Consider the following 21,136-nt stretch of genomic DNA (forward strand, 5'->3'; position numbering starts at 1 on the left):
AATCGGAACAGTTCACATTGGATGGGGCCAGTTGAATACTGAGCGTCTCCAAGGACAGCAAATATGAAGTCAGTAAAGAAAGAGAACCCGCACTCACAATGTTGAGATCTGTGGCATCTGTTTATTGTGCTGGATTTAAATCTGCACATGTGCTCTGAAGCTTTTTTTATTGAAATGTGCTGTATTTCTTTCATTGTTAATAGGAATCCCATTTATGATCACTGTTTAGTTTAAATGGTTTCTGTAATTGAGGCTAATCTATTCCGGGTAACAAAGTGACATCACAAGCAGTCTCTGTGGGTCTGTCACTTGTTCCAAAATCCTACACATAACTGTGAGATGAGAAAGATTATTCTGTCTTATCTTTATTAGACAGAGGCAGAGAATTAAGCATATATTACAGATAGTAGTTACTCAAGGGGGAATAAAATGTATTTTTATGGTTTTTGATCTGAAAAACTACTGAGGAGGTACAAAAGTTAGCAAATTACAGCTAAGAAAATATTTTGTTTGCATTAGCCTTGCTTCTCTCTGCAGTATCATTTGGAGGTGTAATTCAAATTTCGTAAGAGTTTGTACTGCAGAGTAGTTGCAGTAAGTATTGGTCGTCTTCAGAAAAAAACAGATTTCTTTGATAACAGGTTTAACAAAGGACAGGCAAGAACGCTGATTAGGGTTCTTGCAATTGCTTTTATATTTTTGTCTCATCTCAGTCGAAAATAAAAACAGAGGAAGAGACAATATGGAGAATTTTGTAGACTTTGTTTTGGGCTTGTACCATTAAAAACACTGTGTCACTTAATTGGAGGGGGACAGACTGAGATCCACAGCCTTTTTGATTACTTTCATTAAGTTATGGTTAGTGGAAAGTGAACTTTCAACAGAGGAGATTCATACTAGAAATTTCCAGGTGTGCATGAGCCAACATTGGTGTGAAGCCAACTGTAGTGACTGCTCTGCTTCCTGAGATAATTTTAGGATCTGCAGTGCCTGATTCTCCGATGGGATAGATTCCTTAAATCTCCTCTCCCATCTCCGACATCTGTGCTACTGCAGCTTCAGTTTATGCTGGAGTTGGATGCTGTAATATCCTGAGAATTGGTAACAAATGTTGAGTTTAGTGGAGATTCAATCTCATAGATTTTAATTATTTCTCCCCTACTCGATGCTCATAGAGTAGGGGAGATGATGCGACCCAGATGATGTCTGTGGTGGGAAGTCCGTTTTCATTATTTATAGTATCCAGGCGATATATTAAGCATTGAGTGGTCCCTACAAATGGAAAAAGACATCTTACAGTGCCAGCCCCAGAGGCCTTGCTTAATGGTTGTTCTGCATGCAATTAGTTTTTCTTTTGTATATGCCCAACAGAATTAGTTTGGGGGATTTCGGTGTTAATAAAACCAGAATGATAGTATAGCAGAGACTGGGTGTAAGAACAGCTTTTTTTCAATCACCTTCTTTGCTTTTCTTTCTAGTGAATGTAACAGTAACCGGGACTCAGTGTTGTCATACACCAGTGTCCGGAGTAACAGCTCTTACTTGGGCAGTGATGAGATGGGATCAGGTGAGTACATGCATAGGTTACGTGCATGTTTCTCATACCAGACCTCTTAGCAGAGCTGATAAGTCTTTGCTGATTATAAGCCACTTGCATATTTAAGTTGCAAATGTGGTTTCTTCAAATCTAATCACAAGAACGCAAAGACAGAGATTTGTTCTTTTTCTAATGAAGCACAGTACATTTGGAATGTGGAAGAGAGATTAGGCAGGGATAAGCTGCTTTAGTTACTGGACATTTGCATTATATGAAAAATCGTGAGTATTTTGATCTATGATTAGAGATAAAGCAGCGATCATTTTTCACCCACTCCAGTGAGAAGGTGTGCTTGTGTCACCTGTGGCCTCATCACACATTACATTGGTGAGACAGTTAAAAGCTTTTCATCTTTCATTTATTAGGAGATGAGCTTCCCAGTGATATGAGGATTCCTTTAGACAAGCAAGACAAACTTCATGGCTGTCTGGAACATCTTTTCAACCAGGTATGTAAAGCAGTACTCTTGCACAGAATTGCTTTCTCTTTATCAATGTCAATACAAGAAATTGGAAGTATCACATTGTTTAATGAGACCATATTTTGAGAGAAGGCAAATTATCAAGATTCTGGGGTACACTGTAAGCAAGTTTATTATAGGACAGTTTGAGGAATCAATTTTGTCAACATTCAGGTTGCCTTGTGTGATTTAAGCAAGGTTGACCTGCCTTATCTCAGGCGTTAGACTAAGGGGAAAAAAGCTTTCATGAAAAAAAGGAAAAGGCGAGCAGAATTCTAATACCTTGTATGATGTAAATGGATCACATTTACGGATCTCGGGAGAGTCCTCCCAAGTTTAGCCAACAGATGTCTTTATAGATGGATAGCACCAGAGAATTGTTTTGCATCATCTTTGTGCAAAATGCTGTATTCAATGTGAGCGGCTCTCGAGGCCAGTTCATAGTTAGAAAGTCTCAGTGCTATTTGTCAACAAGAAATCATTCCAGAATACAAAGAGTGTAATGGCTTTTGCATTTTCCCACAAGAGTTCTGTTCAAATTTTTTTCTGCAAGTCTTACTAACACTGATTGAAAACATTCCAATTGTAGGTTGATGCAATTAATGCACTTCTAAAAGGACCAGTAATAACTAAAGCCTTTGAAGAAACCAAGCACTTTCCAATGGACCACAGTTTGCAAGGTAAAGAAAAAGATTGATTGTATTTAATAATGTCATTTTCTAGGACCAGCGCTTAACACAAATGCATATATGCTATACGGCCACGCAGGGTTACTTAACCATGCAGTTTACCCAGTCATATGTTAATGGCAGGTACCGTGTCTGACTATCGAAATTTTGCATCCTTAAAAGGTCATTTTCACATGAACTCCTTCTGAAACGCACAGAACGCTTTTCTGTTTTATGCGCTGAATCCTCAGAGCTTTTTCACCAGTCTCCAAATCTATCCTTTGATGTGAATGTGGATATGTATCTCAAAAGGTACAAGGTAGAGATAGGTGAGATACAAGGTAAATGAGCACTCTGATAAGCGGATGAGGGGCTGACCACTGTAGATCTGAGGCACCAAAAGGTTCTGCCTGAGTTTGCTTAATGACTTATTCTGCTTTCCTTCAGATGGGTAATTGCCAGAGTAAACTCATCCTCACATGACACTTATTTTGAAAACTGATTCCCATAGAGAGCAAACAAATGATACCGTGTTTTCTTTTTCCTCAGGGAGCATGATGAGAATTTGGTCTTAATGGTTTTGAGGCCCAGGATGTGGTTTCTTCTCTCATTGAAATACACAGGACTTTATTTTCTGAACATTTGCTGCATTTCCTTTCCCACTTGAAATCTGAAATGTTTCTTACTATTCCTACAGCAGCACCTACTTCAGGTGCTGTTGCCATACTCCAGCCTTTGACAAGCTCGATGTTTAAGTTACAGTGAGCTCTAGAAGAGACCTTTTTCTGCTTTTTTTCCTGACTCCAGAAATAATTCCTATGAAGTTCTGTTCCATGAACTCATCTCTACAAACACATTCACGTTTATGTGAATATCTGTTAGCTTTTCCATGCACTGTTTGAATGAAGTGAAGAAATAACAGACACCCTGTGTCCACTTCCTTTATTTTATTTTGCTTAAACGGAGTCTTATTTATTAAAACTAGATCAATTACGTTGAGAGTCTTTTAGTTAACTGAAGTGAACTGATGATCCCACATTCATCACACTAAGGAACAGGCAAGCCCTGCTTACATTCAGCTGGAATCCCGGACCAAAGTGTCTGTTTAATAGCTACCATGGACACCTTTCAGTGATGGATGTAAATCTGAATGCTGTCCCGGTTCTGTTCGGGAGCAGTTATTTGGCACAGGTTTTCTGTGTTTCTCTGTCTGCTTATGCATTTTATCACCAGCAATGGGGTATTTGGCTTAGCTCCATTTGGCATGGAGAATAAATCTTCTACTCTGTAATTAAATAATTAGCTTCCATCAGGTGAAAGAAAGCAGAATATTTCATAACTTCTCATCAGTATTATGGGATGTGACAGCTGCAGCCAAAAAGTTGATCTGATTCTGCACAGCCAGAGAGACTAGATCTACCCAAAACAGCTGCCTGCATGTTGTTAAAGGCAGAGAAAACAGAAGGGAACTCTGTGCTTTGTCAGTAGTGCAGAGCTCCCTTCACTGTGCATGTCACCCATGGACATAACGTCTAGTCCATAATCCTGAAAACTATGCTCGGAGACTGCTGATCATGAGATTATAGGAATAGCCTTTTTTTCCTTCTGTATTAGATCTATTTAAGAACTTTTTTCATTCACAGTTGTTGCTATTGATACTGTATCTCTGCTTTCGTCTATATACACATGATAACTCATAAGCCACTCTCGGCTATGCAGCATTTCCTAATGGCTAACAACCTCCGTTTTTTCTAGAATTTAAACAGAAGGAAGAAACCACAGTTAGGTGCCGAAATAATATTCAAGCCAGCATTCAAGAAGATCCATGGAATCTTCCATTGCGGATCAAGAACCTTGTTGAAATCATACAAAAATATGTGGAAGGTCTGTAAATAAGGAAAAGTTGTTATCGGCTTCAGGGAGAAAAGATCTTGATCTATTCAAGTCTGGCAGTTCATTTTATCATTTTATCTCAGTTTGTAATAAGGCTCTAGAGAACAACAGGTAAAACAGGTTATTGTTTGCAGAGTCCCAGTGCTGTATGGTAACATCTCACCTGTGCAGCCATTCCAAAGGACTTTCTCTCCCTTAGTTTATTCTGTCAGCCCATTCAGACAGAATGATATCAGACCGATCGATTTCTCTGTGCTTTTTTTAACCCTTTTAGAAGATGAGGAGAGAGATGTTTGGTATATTTCAAAATGAAATGAATGCTAATCAGATACTACAACATCCTAAACCATTGCAGTCTGGTTGAACTGGAACAGGAGTCGAATCTGATGTTTACAGTCCAGTGCAAAGCACTGGACAGAAATCACCTCCTTAGAGATTCACTACATGTGCAATTTGCTTCCAATAATTCATGGTAGTTAATAGAGCATTTAGCCTGTAAAATTCTTTGATTTACACCTTGTTTCTTTTTCAATCATTGACATGTCTGTGTGAATAAGGACTACTAGAGTAAATAGAAATGGCCACATGGGCACCAGGGATTGTGGGGAATGAGGAGACAACCAAAATCAATCAAACCTAACTTGGTATCATGTTGACTAGAGCATTCCTTTTCTTCGCTGTTTTAGATGGGAAGAATCAGCTGCTTTTGGCCTTGTTAAAATGCACAGGTAAGGGGTTTTATTTGTTGCAAAACAACATCATATACACAGAAGTCCCTAACACTTAAGTTTTATGTGCATGCACATACATACGTCAGAATGTTATGTTTTTCCTTAGCATTTAGGTTTTTTCCCTGGCATTTTTATACTAACATTTCTCATGCTCTGCATCTAGGGCAACCTTTCCATACATCTGACATCTGTTCTTCAGTTTACATTATTTCAATTCACTGTAGGTTGCTTGTGTTACCTGGCTGGTCGCTCATGTTTCACAAGCACTGTTTTTCTTCTTACTGTCTTCATTTTTTTCCTTTGTACAATCCTCCTTCCCAGATGGCCTTTACTGTTTCCTGCTGTGGTGAGAACATGCAGCAAAAATGAGACCTATTGCACAACTTTCTGTGAGACCATGGACTCTGTCATCTTTCCAAACAGAGCAGGCGTGTTAGGAGTTGGGATTGTGTGTACTGAAATTACAGCCAGGAGCAGACTTAAGAACCTAAATGGGCAGGCGGCACCTAAATACACCATGGACATCATTAATCTGTTACCATGCACAAAACATTGTGCTCGCAGATCAAGGGACGGACCTTTTCCAGGAGTGAATGTGCAGTCTTTCTGTAATTGACACACCTACTTGGTGTACTTTTGTTTGAAAATGAGGTAATAAATAACTGGAATAGGGTGTCGTTATTTCCCTGTGCCAGACTTGACTCTCAAGTCTTCATAGAATGAAGATGAGAGATGTGTATGGCTCTAAGTCACTTCTCAGCTCCTGCCAGGGCTGGTCCACGTGTCTGTCCAAACCAGCCTGTGGCATCAGTCTAGCGTCCATAAAGGATGTTTTTACTGATAGCAGCTACGACTTTCTAAGTCCCTACCTGCGTTCCATCTCCTACAGCATTTCCATGAACACCCTCTGGAAAGAATGGAGGAGCAGATGGCACTGACCTGGCTATGGCAGGTTTATGGTGCCAGGGATTCCCTTGCCTTGAGAGCAGTCCTAAACTCTCTTTGCCTTGTTTCCAGCAGTACAGAGGTGTACTGCTAGAAGGATTGGTTGCCCTTAAGTTGAGAATATGGCCCAGGGCCTGGAGTGTATTAGTTGGTCTATTGTGTTCAGTGCTTTATAAAAATAATCCAGACCTTCAAAGCCTCTGGGTGATGTCTTCAGCTTCTTTCTCTGGGGAACACTGCCTTGACAATGAGAGACTGCTGTACTGCAGTGCCTGCTGGAGGAGCCCAGGGTGCCTGGGAAGTAGCTCTTCACTTATTCATGTGCCCCTTTGGCCTGCAATTCCCTTAAGTAAGTGTGACGAGGCTGATTTGACCAGTATGTGGCTGCCTGGCAGGCAGACTGGAAGCAAACTTAACACAGGGTAAATTCTCCCAGGAAACATAAACCAATTGGTACCGTATGGGCAGGCCCAGTTAATGCGTTAAGCATATGGGAAGCCCACAAAATACAGATGGATGGGGGAAGATGAATCTCTAATAGCCCAGGAGAGAAGTAATGGCAGAGACCTTCTTTCAAGAATTCTCTTGCTTCTGTAAACATAAAAAGAAGGGAATCAGTCCAGATATGGCACTAAGGAGTTACAGCTCTTCCCAGGCAGAAGAATGAGCGTGCAGATGGCAGAGGTAGTAACAAACAGTCAAGTGGACTAGAAAATTCTCAAACATGCATGTACTCCAGCTGTGCTGTCTTTATCTGTACACCCAGGTCACACAGCAAGAAGAGGTTATCTGTTAAGTCTGCAAAGCTACAGCAGAAGCCAAATGTCATGCACATACACACACGCAAACTGCTGCTTAGGCAGTGAGATTAAAGACAAGTACACTCATGAATTCTTTGTGCTTCTCTCCCCTTCTCCGGCAGATACTGAGCTACAGCTGAGACGTGATTCCATCTTCTGTCAGTCTCTTGTGGCTGCCATTTGCACCTTTTCAGAGCAGTTGTTGGCAGCTCTCAACTATCGATACAACAACAATGGAGAATACGAAGAGAGCAGCAGAGACGCCAGCAGAAAATGGCTGGAACAGATCGCAGCCACTGGTGTTTTACTAAACTACCAGTCTCTTCTCTCCCCCGCTGTGGTAAGATGAAGAATTGTGGCACCCTTGGGTCTGCTCACACTTGCCTGTATGCTTCTGGGCCACTCGGCACAGCCAGAGCCCTTCCTTCTAGCAGCATGTTTAGACTCTCACTACAGCAAATCTGGAGATTCCCACTGCTGACAATCATGTGCCAATATTCCATATCTCATCATTCTCATCTGGACCCACTGTCACACTAGAGGAGTCTGTCTACCTTTGTATTTGGAGGAAGGCTGCTGCATTTAGGGAGGTTTTACTGCTTAGCTGTGGGTGACGCGGGTGTGACCTGCCATCTGCTGGGGGAAACACGTGTTTCAACAGCTAGGTGACAAGGTTCTGAGTATTTCAAGCCTTTGGACAACATGAAAATCTCGGCTTTTGTGCACACGCTGGGCACTTTTAGAGACTAGATAGACTGCAGTCTCTCACTCCGTGGTGCTGGTATTTGAGGCACCACATCTAAGGTGGAGGGGAGCTGGTCTTGCATAATTCATCTGCACCTAATGAACAGATAAGCCACAGCTACAGTAGATGAGCTACCAGAACTGTAAAAATGCTAAGAAAAAAGGACCATAAAAAAAGACAAGTAGCTCTGATACTATAGAGAAGCAACATTTTTTTTTTTTTGACTTTGTAAACATTGTAGATTGAGTGTGGGGTTTTTTTTTAAATACAATCCAATCCAAACTACTATTTCTTCATATTGCATGGAATGTATGGATGTTTATTTTGCAGTAACTGATAGGCTGTTCTTCACATTTGTAGGTATAAAGTTTGGAGAAAGAGATCCCTTCAAACTTATTCAGTCCTTAAACCTCTCTACTCTCTGTGAACCACATCAAATGATAGCTGAGCAAAGGGTAGTTAAACTTGTATCACAAAGTTAGAGACATTAGTAATTACCTGGCTGGGATGGCGTTAATGGAAAGCTCCACATTCTGCTCTAGGTCTCCTGAACCAAAGCATGCCCGTAACAACTACACCATCCTGCCATTGATCTCTTTCTGGCAGATTATAACCTATTTATATCTGTTCCTTTGCTCTCCAGAAGGAGGAGCGTACCATGCTGGAAGACATCCAGGTTACTCTGACTGAAATGGACAAAGTTGCCTTCTATTTCAAGCAGCTGGATGAAAGTCTTGTAGCAAGTGAGTATTCTCTGTTTCTTCTGTTTCTTTGATGCTCTTTTTTTCTTGTTTGTTTTATGGGTTAATATCCTCCATGATTATAAATCTAACAGACCATGTCAGACCCAGAGAGCACTGACCAGCTTCTCTGAAGCACTGTTGCATTCCCTCAGCTTCCACTGCAAACACACAGCATGGAAGTCAGGACGGACATCGTGGGATGCTGGTGGCACATTCTGTGATTTGTAACCCTGTGCCAGCGCACCTTACCTGTGTGATTTCACACACAGGGAGATAGGGCAGATGATGAGCGGTTCCTGACACGTGTTTGTAGTTCACCACATTACCTAAGGTAGAAGGACTGTCCCTCCCCAGCTCTTCTGTCCCCTGCATCCCACCCTGCCAGATCTCTCTCCATGTTTATGGACTACAAGATGCCATGACACAAGATGGGATTTTAATTGTGAACCGTGTTGATTGTATTAGCATCAAACACCATGCTAGGTCATGCTAACAGCGTATCTTTTTAAGTATAATATTTTAGAGCCTGCATTCTCTCAATAAAGGCTCTCCCTTACTCATCTAATGGGGGAAATAGGAAATGTCATTAGATAATCTAACGAACTCAGGTTTTGCATTTCTCCTGCCGTGGTAAAGCAGCAAGTGTTTTATCTTTATTTCTCCAGATACTCATGTCTTCTACCACATTGAAGGAAGTCGTCAGGCCTTGAAGGTTATCTTTTATCTTGACAGCTACTACTTCTCCAAACTGCCTTCTCGGTTTCAGAATGGGGGAAGCTTGAAACTGCACACGGTGCTCTTTACAAAAGGTGTCTATAAAAAGCTTTTTGAGAAAAATAAACTAACTGATGATGTTAGAAGATTCAAAATAAAAAATGACCATGAAGCTCTTAACATAATGCAGCTGAGAATGACAGACATATTTAAGAAGCAGATGTTTCTATTCTAGGCAGACCTGGGGTGTGCTAGATTTTAGAATAAGACACAGTCATGAGAAGAAGATATGCCTGTTTGGGGCTTTTTTATGGCTTCCTGGAAAGGCCATAGAGAGATTATATTGGAGTACATGGACAATCTGATCTAGGGTGGCATCAGGAGATGTTCCCAGGCTACAGAGAAGTGTTTTTAAAAGTGTACACCATGACAGAATCATCTGGGCTGGAAATTTACTTGATAAGCAAATATTCAACACCAAAATACAATACAGGAAATTTCCTTCAAGGGGATATTAGTGGGGAGTAATTGCTGTTAGATAGAACTGCTTTCTGTGAGGCTCACCTTTATGATACTATCACTATATTCCCATACTGGGAAATGTATTAAATTTATGCAGTAACAGAATCAGCCTTGACACAGTCCAACAGTCGTTTGCTGACTGATATAGAGATAAATAAATAAATGACTCAAAAGAAAACTAATAACATAGGTTTAGTAAAATTCTTTTTCTTCTTCAGCTCTGGAGAGTATGGAGGGGCAATCACAACCAGCTGGCTCATCTCTAGAAGAACTTCCACAGCAAATTAATGGTATTTCACTTGAAAAAGTGCAGCAATACTACCGTAAACTCAGGTATTTCATGCTTTTTCTTTGCTTTAAAAGAGATTGAAAAGAGCGCTCCTTGCTAAGGACCTTAAAATTGAATGAAAAAGAGATTCTGTTCCTGATGGTTTCTTGTACAAATATAATTTTTGGAGACCCTCAGTGTGTGGGAAACTTGTTAATTTTATTTCCATAGTTAAGCTCATTCTGAACCAGTGCACTGTACAGAATGAAATTCCCACCTAATTTGACTTCAGAATTTTGTGCAGAGCTAAAATTACATAAAAAAGGGGGATTTGGAATGTTTTAGTAAAGACTGTAAACTACTGCAATCAAAATGGTTCAATAGGAAAGCAGGTCTTGAAGTACAGGATTTTTAGCATAGCCTTCTCAGATGTTTTGTACAAGCTAGTATACATATATGTGCTTGAAATGAGACACACCAACCAATGTAGTCCTTGCTGGCCTCGTTGCAGGACATTTTACCTAGAGCGATCAAACTTGCCCACTGATTCCAATACTACTGCAGTGAAGATTGACCAGGTATTGTTACTGTGTTTATTTCTGCAATAAATTCTCTCATAGAAATATTATTTCTACATCTCTAAAATCCCAGCTGTGGGATACCCATATGGCAGAGCTGTATAAACCCAAACATCATTTAAAAACTGTTCCCTACCCTGAAGAAGTGATGTGATTTCTCTGACACTTGGCTACAGTTCTTTTGTTCAGAAGAAAATGTGCAGAACTCAGGGAGACACAAAACCCGTACCTTAGGCACTAATAAGACTCCATATCACCCTGACTGCCCCTGCTAAATATGGTATCTGATGTTAGACAGAAGGAATTAATTTTCATCTCCCACAGATGCATGAAAATGAACATTCAATTTGCACGTTATGCTTTGTTCACAGTTATAGAAGAGAACAACAGGAAAACAGTACTTCCAGCATCTCATGTAAAGGCAGTCTGTCTAACTGGGGCAGGTGACATATGTGAATATATGCACGTAAAGCATTAAATACTGCTGCAGGGAAGACAAAATCAGAGATGATCTTTGCAATTGTAATATACATTGTAAACAATCTATGTAATTTGTGATAATCACAAAAAATTGCCCCAAGCCTAAGTAACTGTTCGTATTTTTCCACTTCCAAAGTTCATATATACTCTAAATAGTTGTTACTGTGTGGCAGTTACTCTTGTGTAGATTATTGTGCTTAGACATAGGATAAAGAATTGTAAATGTCTTTTTTTATAACTGAAGGTGTAAGTGTGCCACTGATGCAGTTTTTTTATTGCCTTGTTTAGCTTATTCGCCCCATTAATGCAATGGATGAGCTTTGCAGGCTGATGAAGTCTTTCATTAATACAAAACCAACGCAGTCAGGATATTCTAGCAGTAGCACATCAGGAGCTGGCCTGCTACCTATATCCTCTGAGCTCTGCTATCGACTTGGAGCCTGTCAGATTACGATGTGCGGCACTGGGATGCAGAGGTGAGGTTTAAGAAACCTGTGTGTTAGTGGTGTGATGAGACTTGTGTCCTTTCTAGAGATTGGAGCAAGATATTTGATTCTGTTCAAAGCAATAGAAAGGCAGATCATAAGGGAATACAATGAGTACCTAAATCTACTGACATCTTTATTTTAGCGTAGGTTGTGACTTTCAATCCTTCTGTTAATAATTAGTATCGACACATGAACTTTTTTATGTTTCAGTGCATCAACCAATGCAACTGACTGAGTGATCTCATTGCACATAACTTTCAGTCAATGTTGTCTTCAAGCACACACTGAAAATGTAGAAAGTTGCCCAAAAATAGCTTTAGAATCTTGGTGTGTGCAAGCATTGATTCTAAACACACCACTGTCCTTCCAGTGTCTCAAAACCATTGAGAAAAGAAAAGATTCATTTGTGGATAACTTTACATGAATCAATGCAGAAGAGCAGTGAAACATAGCCTTGTAGTAACGATGTTGGAGACTCAAACAATTGCAGTATCTAGGTGTCACGAGGCTGGAAATGCAGGACTGAGATTTTATAGTTTTATAAGTGAAAAAAATAAAAGCAAATAGAAGAACACTGGCTAACAGAAGTCATACTGAACAGGTGAGTGTCCTGTACATACCTATTTATACATTTTTAAATATGATCTGTGATTTACTATCTCTTGTTCCCATGCTCAGAAGTACATTGAGTGTGTCCCTGGAGCAAGCAGCCATACTGGCTCGAAGTCATGGACTCTTGCCCAAGTGTATCATGCAAGCTACAGACATCATGCGAAAGCAAGTAAGTATTTGGATGTGTGTCTGCTGCACGCCACCGTTTTCGTTTCAGTAACATCAGGGTACAAACACCAATTTATTTTGATGTGGCACTGTATTTTGTGCACTACAAACCCATATAGCCAAACTTCCATTAATGTCTGAGTAGCTACACATATATTTGACAGGAACAAATCAAGTTTTGCATGTACAGCCATTACTGCAATTAAAACATATGCCTCAGTGTACATTATTTAAAGTGTGTGCCTCAATGGTTAGAAAGTAGAGACTATCCAGTATATTTAAGACATTTTCTGTCTATAAAAAAAACAAATCTCAATCACAGTGTTAAATGGTAGAAATTCCCTCGTGCTAGACAGCAGTGCTTGTGAAGTGATTTGGGACTAATTCCATCTTTTAAGTAAACACAGATGACTAATGTATCCACCCAATGGATTCCAAATCTTCTAAAAGTAGTTAATGGATTCTCAAATAGAAACCACACTCCCATTATAATATTTTCCCCTAAGGATCAGATGCTTTATTGATACTGTCAGTACCATAAATTCTGTTTCCTTAGGGACCAAGGGTTGAAATCTCTGCCAAGAATCTGAAAGTGATGGACCAAATGCCACAGTGTGCACCTCGGTAGGTTATTATGTATTATGCATTTTGTCTGAGTGCTGGTTTTATGTTTCTGTAACAGTTATGGAGTTCCTGTTATAACCAAAGATCTCCCTAGTAGCAATAGTGGAAAAAAGAAAAAAATCCTGTTCTTTCTCATTGTAGATTAATCAGCTTTGCTGCTTACAATTTGCTGATCATTAACTTCAAAAGTTTCTGCATTTTCTGACTAAAACATCTCTGATCAGAGAGAAGGGGCTTTTTTGGACTGTTGCTGTGAGTTGGCAAAGCTCGTGATTGACAACCGCCTGTGGAATGCTTAGAAAGAACAATTCCTGACTGGCAAATCTGACTGCAGATATGCAAAGATAATTCATAGGCTGATACTATTGTGTGCTTAGAAGAGCTTGACTGCTTAGTTATGGCAAAGCAAGTTTAAGAGCAAGCACTTCAAGTTGAAGTAACCGTACAGTAATGCAGCTCTAAGGAAGATCAGTTGCCCAGGGTTATACGTGTGTTTGTCTAAAAGACAACTCTGAAAAGTACTGTACATTTGTGAATCCTACTGCACCTAACGGGAGCTAGAGATGTTTGTCATCTCTCTCTACAGGGTAAGAATACCTTTATTTTTAAGAAAGGTATATCTTTTTCTGGTCAATTTTCCCCGACTTCATATATCAGAGAGAAGAGAATATTCTTTAATAAACTGTAACACAGCATTTTCCCACAATGGTAGTAACAAATTGTCATGATTTAGGTGACAATATATATGGAATCAGTCTGTGCAAATATCAGAGAAACTTCGGATTCTTCTCTTGTTAATAGCATTGTTTACATGAAGGCAAAACAGTTCTGGCACGCAGGAATCCGCATCAGAAAAGATCCAGTAAAGTCTGTGCCACCCCTTTAGATAGAACGTTAGTTCAGTGTCAAAAAGATTTCGTTAAAACACTGATATCTTATTCACCCATTAAAATGTCTGAGTCTAAACAAGCCCTGCCTCTTTTTTTTTTTAAATCCTATTTGCTCCTCAGGAAATTATTTTAAACTTTAGAGACTGCGATGATGCTTACTGTAACAGCCTGGCCTTGGTTTATTTTTTCAGAGACCTTAAAAAGAACAATATTTCGCCTTTAGAACCTTATCCTTCTCTTGGATTGTAATTGCTATTTCAAAAAGGAATACAATAATAGTCGGTGGTGGCTCCTGTGCCACGTCCCCAGTGTGATACATCAGCATTTTAGGAGCATGGTTACTGTGCCGTATTAACGGCCGTACATTACTTTGGTTTCATTTTTATGACCATAACAGCATGCTGTGTTCAAAAGAAAACAGCTTGAGAAACAAATTGTAAGATGAAGCCTTTATCTTCTTTTGTATACACTCTAAATCACAATGACAAATTCCGGGACTATTTACTTAGATTATTTCAGAGCAATAAAGCTCAGATACTGGTGTTCCTACTGGGTTTCATCATCACAATGTGAAATAAAACTGAGCAAAGTTAAAAGGAGATGTGGTGAATTACTGTTAATTCTCAGGATTATATTTCCTAGCATTGAGGTTTGTCAAACTCTGTAGTAGCAATCTTGAAAGAGGAGCTATAGAAGACTTGGGTTTTTTCAAATGTAAAGTAGAAAAAGCCAAGAAAAAGCTACCACAAACAGTCATATATGAATGACAGTCAAGATGCGCTTGGCTTTAACCACTGGTCTCAATTTGCTGATCTTGTGATTCAAAAAATTTATCTGAAAACATGATTACTAATTTTAAAGTCCGTTCAACCATGTGAACAAGCAAATATGTGCTTTTATCTGTTTGGTATCCCAGTTGGTATGAGGGTTGAAATCTTTTGTTCAGGAAAAATGTTGAACTGGGTTTAAACCAAAAGAAACAGAAGAAGAGAGAAGGGACTGTCAAAGACCCACACTGGGCCAAAGTTAAAAGGAAGTGATGGAAAGTCTCAAATAGTGTTTAAACAATGATTGTAAATACTTTAGTTAATAAATCACTAGTGGCACTTCTAAATTTACAATTATCAAAATTAAAAATAGTGGTATTCTTAATATCAGATTGCCTTTACAGCTTGCAGAATGATGAAGGAGAAGTTGACTCTCACATATGATGCCAGTAACGATATTTAATACCATACTCTTCATCTGCCTTAAAGACTCTATAGGTTGTGCCAGCCACCTACAGATGGGGATTTATAAAAGTGAGAGGCACCTACATTGCAGCATCGTTAAAGCATTCGACTACGAGCAGCCCTGCCTGAAGACCCACGCTAACGGACACTGATGGTGCTGAATCAAGAGAGGAAGAGAGATTGCTCTGGTTTAGTGGGAGATGAACCTGACCCAGGCACCAAGAATCTGCCTTTGAACTCCTACAGCACGCGCAGGGATTCTGGTATTTCTTTGATTTCTTGAAGAAATTCTTGAAACACCGCAGAGCTGAGATGGTTGTTACTGCCCTTTGCTACATGCCTGGAAAAGTGGCAATTGTATTTCAAGAAAGCACAGTTTTACTCATGACTTGGTTGTGCTGCCACCTAAAACTTGTGGACTTCAAGATACAGACTGGTTAAGAAAATCCAGAATGACGCAGATCTCTCTCCCTGTACTGCATCTGGCATCCATTTAATTGCCAGCATAATTTTGGTCAGCGTCCTTGAGCAGTAGCTTCATAAACACCACTTTTTCATGAACTGACCTGCACTTTCAAACAACGAATAGCACAAACTATGGTTTATTCAATATGAACATAAAGGATTTTCTTCTGGAGTAATTTTCCACTTCAGCCCAGTGAGAACCAATCTCTATGCTGCAGAGTATACATTCCATAATACTTCTTAACATTACTTCATTTTACTTACTGTAGCTTTCAGGTTTTCTATTAACTCTTTTTACTAATGCCCTATTACGTACTCTGGAAATACAGTGCTATTGAAGAGGAGAGATTGGGAGTGAAGGATTTTAAAGGAAATTTTACAAAGGAAAAATACAGTCTTATAATCTGATTATTTGAACAGATGTAGTTTTTAAAACAGGTCAGAAGAACTATACTTATTTATGTGGAGTGGAATATGTGTTTTCGATCATGTTATTATATAGACAAGATTTAAATAAAAATTATATTGTTGAAAATGGGACCAATATGCTGGCAATTACACAGCTACTCCCAGTTTACTGAAAAAAAAATCTACATTATTTAAAACCTTTCAATATTTAAGTAGTCTTTAATACAGTTATTAAGATGTATTAGGGATGCTTTTAAGTTAAAAGAAAAAAGGAATCATGTATATAATGTACTTTATTTTTTCTTGTTTGAAAAATGTTCTCCATTCTGTCAGTATTATCCTAAAGCACAGTAATTTTTTGCAAATTACTGGCTGAAACTAATTGAAACACATCAGCAGTCTCAGGACAGAAATAATGTTCTTTTGGAGTGAGTGCCTTAATATGACCACCCATCCCTAAGGAATTTCAATTGTAGCAGGTCTCAGTAGGAGGGTGTGTAGGAAACTTACCATTCCTCTGGTTCTCCACAGCCTCGTTTAAAACAGTTCATAGTTAGGAGATCTGGAAGCGCTTTGCAGTGATGTATATTCTAGAAAATAAAGGTTTGGGGTTTTTATTTGTGACATTGTTTGTTTTATAGCTGGCTTAATTTTATTTTATTAACATCCAAACCAACTCAAAAACTAAAATTAGACTTTTTCCATTTGGCTATGAAGGTCTTAAATTTTTTAATCTACCTTTCAACACAAAATGGGTTATGACAAGTTTGGGGATGCAGATTGTTCTGAACCTTGTTTCTTAATTGTTTAATTTTTTAAAGAAGAACACATAGGCCAAGATCCTCGCTTTGTCTACGTCAGCTCCGTTCAGCTGAACTGCAGCAATTTGCGCAGCCTGGTGAGGATCCTGGCCCACACTTAGGCAGTCACTGTAAACATTAAAGACACATAGAAGAGTATCTAAGGGCATTTACACTGTGCACTGTTTTACATTGAAATGTATGTTATTCTCATTGAAAACATGATAGAAGTTTTTATTATTAAAAGTTGCTTTATATTATAAGGAAAGAAGGCATGATCTTATTTTTCTGTTATACCCTTTAATTCCCTAGCTCTAAGTTCTGTTGAACAGTTTAAGTTCTAATATTTGTATGGAGCAATGAGGAGTCAAAGTTTAAACTGTAAGGGAAAGGTGGTGGTTGGTATCAGCTCAAACTGGCAGTGTAGAGCTAAACCTTCCTGTTTGGGCAGTGTCAGCTACAGATGTTTCACTGCAGACTTCCTATTGAAGTAGAAAATGTTTTGATGCTGTAAAATTGCAAGGTTTAAATCCAGTGCTGAAAAAAAAACCATGTTTAAATGGAAAATAAGAGGGCAATGCACAAGGCAGCCTGCAAGTAAAGAGAGTAGATTAGGTCTGCAGAATTTCCGTGGCCAAAAGCAAAGTAAGAATCAGGCCTGCCACAACTGAGCCAGTGCAGGTTACATAGATCTGGAGCATCTGATACTCTGGAAGTGTGGAAAACACAGTCGAGATGGAGAAAATGGAAACCAGCAGCACGATGATGAGGTGTGTAAGCACCTGGCTAAAGGCAACTGAAAAGGAAGTGGGTTGGGTGGCAGCTGCAAGGGGAATTTCTTATGTATCTGTCTTTAACTGAATTTGCTTAGGATTTTCATTAATCACTGAAGCACAGGTACCACGAGGCTGGGGTTGATGGTGAGTTGGGAGGCAGTGATCTAGAGAAGGATCAGGGTACACACAAAAACCCTGGAAGACTTTCAACACTGAAGGGGATGAAATGAAGGGGATGGAATTTTACAGTACAAACATTAGCTCATGCACTTGAAGATTAAACAAAGTATTTTGCTAGATTTCTTGTTAATAGTAAAAGGACCTTGGTTATAGAGTTGGTCACAAGATGACTCTGATGCAATTTGATAGAACCATGAAAGCTCAGCCTGCACTAAGAGACAAATTTCCAGTTGGGATGGAGAAGTATTCAAGGCACTGTGCAGAGGCTAAATAATTAAGTGAAACTGCAGTAGCTAGATGTTGAGAAATGATACTCAAATGGTATCAATAAAGTGGATACAATTCTGCAAGATAAGGCCAGGAGAGCTTGATTTATTTAGCCTAAGACACAAGTATAACTGATGTCTTTATAAGAAGATAATAATGAGAAAAGGCAAAGACAGTTCAATCTAAACATAAATACAGCCACAAGGAGAAAAAGGAGTACAAGCCATCAGGGATAAATATTGGCTGAAAATTGTTATGCACCCTAGAAACGTGTTTTGTTTTTTTTTTCCCCAATCAGGCTCTGACAAAAAAAGAAATAACTTTTACAAAGGGGCTTGTAAAAGACAAAGCAGTGGGGCCTAGAGCCACAGGAGAGCCCCTCTGAGGGGGACAAGGGACCTGTCCCCGTCCAGCCCCCCTGGGCAGCAGAAGCTGTGTTTGGCTGACGGGAGAGAGCGTGAACCGTCCCTGCTTTGTCCGGGGCATTTCAACAGGTGGGAGCTGCTTTTCAAGTCCAGGCCTTGGCTATCTATTAGCATTAGACAGTTTCATGTTCCAGAATTCATTTGCGGACTGAAATTCTGGGATTTTTAGATGAGAAACCACAGATTTAGACAAATATACATCTCGTTTCCATTTAGGATAAAAAAAAAAAACCAACAAACAAACCAAAAAACAAAAAAACATTGAAAAGAAAATTCCACCTGGCAAATCGTTTTTCCTCTGTCATATTTTCTTATCAGCAAATAGTGCTAATTTGGGAATATTTTGAGCACTAATTATTTCATGGTTCTAAAGTGATTTGAAGATATAAAACACTAAGACCTAACAATCAGAATTTCAATGTAAAAATAATTTGAAACACTCCTACTTCCATAACAGCACATATAGTATCTCATCTGTCGTAACATTTGGCATTATAAGTGTCTGACACAGCTTCTAAGCACCTGGTCATTGTTCATTGGTAAAAGTGGACACCCCCCCCCACCCCAACAAACAGACCATGAAACCAGCTTATCAATAAGTCTGTGCTTCTGTGAATAAGATATCATCGATTATCTAATTACCCAGTACAATTTGTATCTAAAACTAGTAGTTGTGTTGCACTAGAGTGTTCGAATATGAAGTTCAAATTTGGCATTCAGAGAAGTCTGCAGTAGCTGTTCACAGGGAAGAAAAGCCTTCAAACGGCAAAAAGTCCTTTTGCCACCTTTTAGAACGAGAGTCCTGGCTTCGATTAGCACTGAGAAACCACTGTCGTGCCATTGGGTTCTGATCCTTCTGATCCTTCCTATGCAAAACTCCTTTCTGTTTTCTGTTAAATAACACAGTGCAAGAGCAGTTTGGATGGTCCTGTCGCAGCATCGCTACGCTACAGCCCTAAAGGAGACTTTGTTTAATATAAACTGAAAAAATCCTAGTGTCCTTAAGGCCTGGATTTCCGAGCGCTCAGTCTCACCGTGCCCGACTTCCTTTCCTATACTGAGCAATTCACTTTTCCTCCCTGCTGCAGTTTGGGGAGGGAACTGGGGAACTATTTTCTTACCACTGGTATTGTGAAGATTCAAAGGAGGAAAACTGTTAACTGCTTTGAGACCTGTCAGTGCTTTACATATATAACATAGTTCTAATGACTTTAAAAACAGGAAACTACATGGAAAAAAGGATAAACATCACAAAGACATATAAAAATCTCTGCTTTTCATTCCCATAAATATATTGAGAGCACTTGGTATGAGGAAAGATGACTGAGCATATTTTTGATATAAATGCCCCATTTCAGGGTTCAGAAGTACTATGCATTAATACCATCAAGGAACCTAATTTAACAATCTGTTTTCATTAGGGGAAAAAGGATAAATTCGTATTTTTGTGTGAAGCTTCTTCAGACTCCCTCATCTTCAGCAGTTCCTTCAACTCCTTGATTTGAAGAATATCAGAATTCAGAACATAAGGAAATGTTAGGCAAATAATATTTTTAAAATGTGGTCTTGGCAAGAGGATATTCAATTTGGATTTCAGAGTAGCACCTTTTCATTTGTAAAAGAATTGGTAATTCTTTTATCACACAGTTTGGCACGAGGATAATACTGTTTATCTAAGGTCCTTCTAATTGTCAGCCTATATACCCTGAGAACTGGGCTCTGGTGCACTGTCGCAATCAAGTGTACCAGAAGAAAGATTTGTTGGTACCTGGACCCCAATCAGCTGAGTGGGTGACGCCTTTGTACTCTGAAGCCTACACTGGCTTCAGTGCTGAATTAAAGACAAGGACCTGATTATCTTAGAACAATAGGTTTGCTTTTCCTAGTTAACCTTTCACACAGATGTTTCTAGATCAGCTAAGACCACAGGATGCAAATGACTGCTCTAGTACAAAGCCATAGAATAAACAATTAACTCATTGAAGAGGACAAAGGACTTTTGAAAGGCCTTTGTTTTTGCCCTTTTTACAGAGGGTAGGAATGGCCACAGTAGTCTGACCATAGGTTAGGCCAAATTTAAAAGGCTTTTAAAAGTTAATTGATGGTCAGCTATAGGAGCTCAAGGAAGATTGCTACAGCATTACTGCATTTACAGCTCATTTTGCACCTAAGATCAATTACCTCGTCTGGGCAGGGGGGCAATTCCGAAATGACACAAGTTGTATAGTATGTTTTGCATGAAACGGAACTTTTCATGGTTGTAGGAAAATGTTCCAGAGATGATATTTTTATATCAGTTTATAGGATTGGCATTTTCAAATGTTTTGTAAAAAGAAAAAATGTACAGAATATTTGAGAGGGTTTTTCCCATTAAGTTTGAGGGATTCTAGTGTACTAATAGTGTTATATTTTTCTTCATGTTTCTGTATTTTTAACTAAGCACATGTATCCTGCATTAAGATAAAAGTCTTAATATAATTTGTTCAACTTTTTGTGTTGTATTGTCTAATCCATGTTGTCATTTTAGCATTACTGATCTGTGTGGGCTTGGTATGCTCTATGCTCTGTGTCTGTCAAGCCATTCAGAGAACACTGCCCAGATGGCCATAACGATGGCTCTTCTGTGAGACAGGATTCCGAGCGCTCCTCTTGGGTTT

At 39.2% G+C, this 21,136-nt stretch overlaps 1 protein-coding gene across 4 annotated transcripts in view; it reads left to right on the forward strand.

The window, feature by feature from the left end:
• The window catches only part of PREX1 (phosphatidylinositol-3,4,5-trisphosphate dependent Rac exchange factor 1), a 167,656-nt gene that overhangs the window by 144,792 nt on the left and 1,728 nt on the right, over positions 1–21,136 (forward strand). For 3 of the 4 annotated variants that reach the window (XM_068416019.1, XM_068416020.1, XM_068416021.1), the window contains exons 27-40: positions 1,479–1,567; positions 1,963–2,045; positions 2,647–2,737; positions 4,481–4,609; positions 5,305–5,346; positions 7,217–7,434; positions 8,483–8,582; positions 9,248–9,391; positions 10,037–10,151; positions 10,598–10,664; positions 11,433–11,620; positions 12,311–12,413; positions 12,969–13,036; positions 15,183–16,170. In XM_068416019.1, coding sequence (XP_068272120.1) covers positions 1,479–1,567; positions 1,963–2,045; positions 2,647–2,737; positions 4,481–4,609; positions 5,305–5,346; positions 7,217–7,434; positions 8,483–8,582; positions 9,248–9,391; positions 10,037–10,151; positions 10,598–10,664; positions 11,433–11,620; positions 12,311–12,413; positions 12,969–13,036; positions 15,183–15,225 — 1,480 coding nt within the window. In that variant the 3' untranslated portion in view covers positions 15,226–16,170. Of the gene's footprint in view, positions 1–1,478; positions 1,568–1,962; positions 2,046–2,646; positions 2,738–4,480; positions 4,610–5,304; positions 5,347–7,216; positions 7,435–8,482; positions 8,583–9,247; positions 9,392–10,036; positions 10,152–10,597; positions 10,665–11,432; positions 11,621–12,310; positions 12,414–12,968; positions 13,037–15,182; positions 16,171–21,136 lie in introns of those variants that run through there. The other variant, XM_068416018.1, reaches the window with a different exon arrangement.

This window comes from Nyctibius grandis, chromosome 19, assembly GCF_013368605.1.
Source record: "Nyctibius grandis isolate bNycGra1 chromosome 19, bNycGra1.pri, whole genome shotgun sequence".
Taxonomy (NCBI): domain Eukaryota; kingdom Metazoa; phylum Chordata; class Aves; order Nyctibiiformes; family Nyctibiidae; genus Nyctibius; species Nyctibius grandis.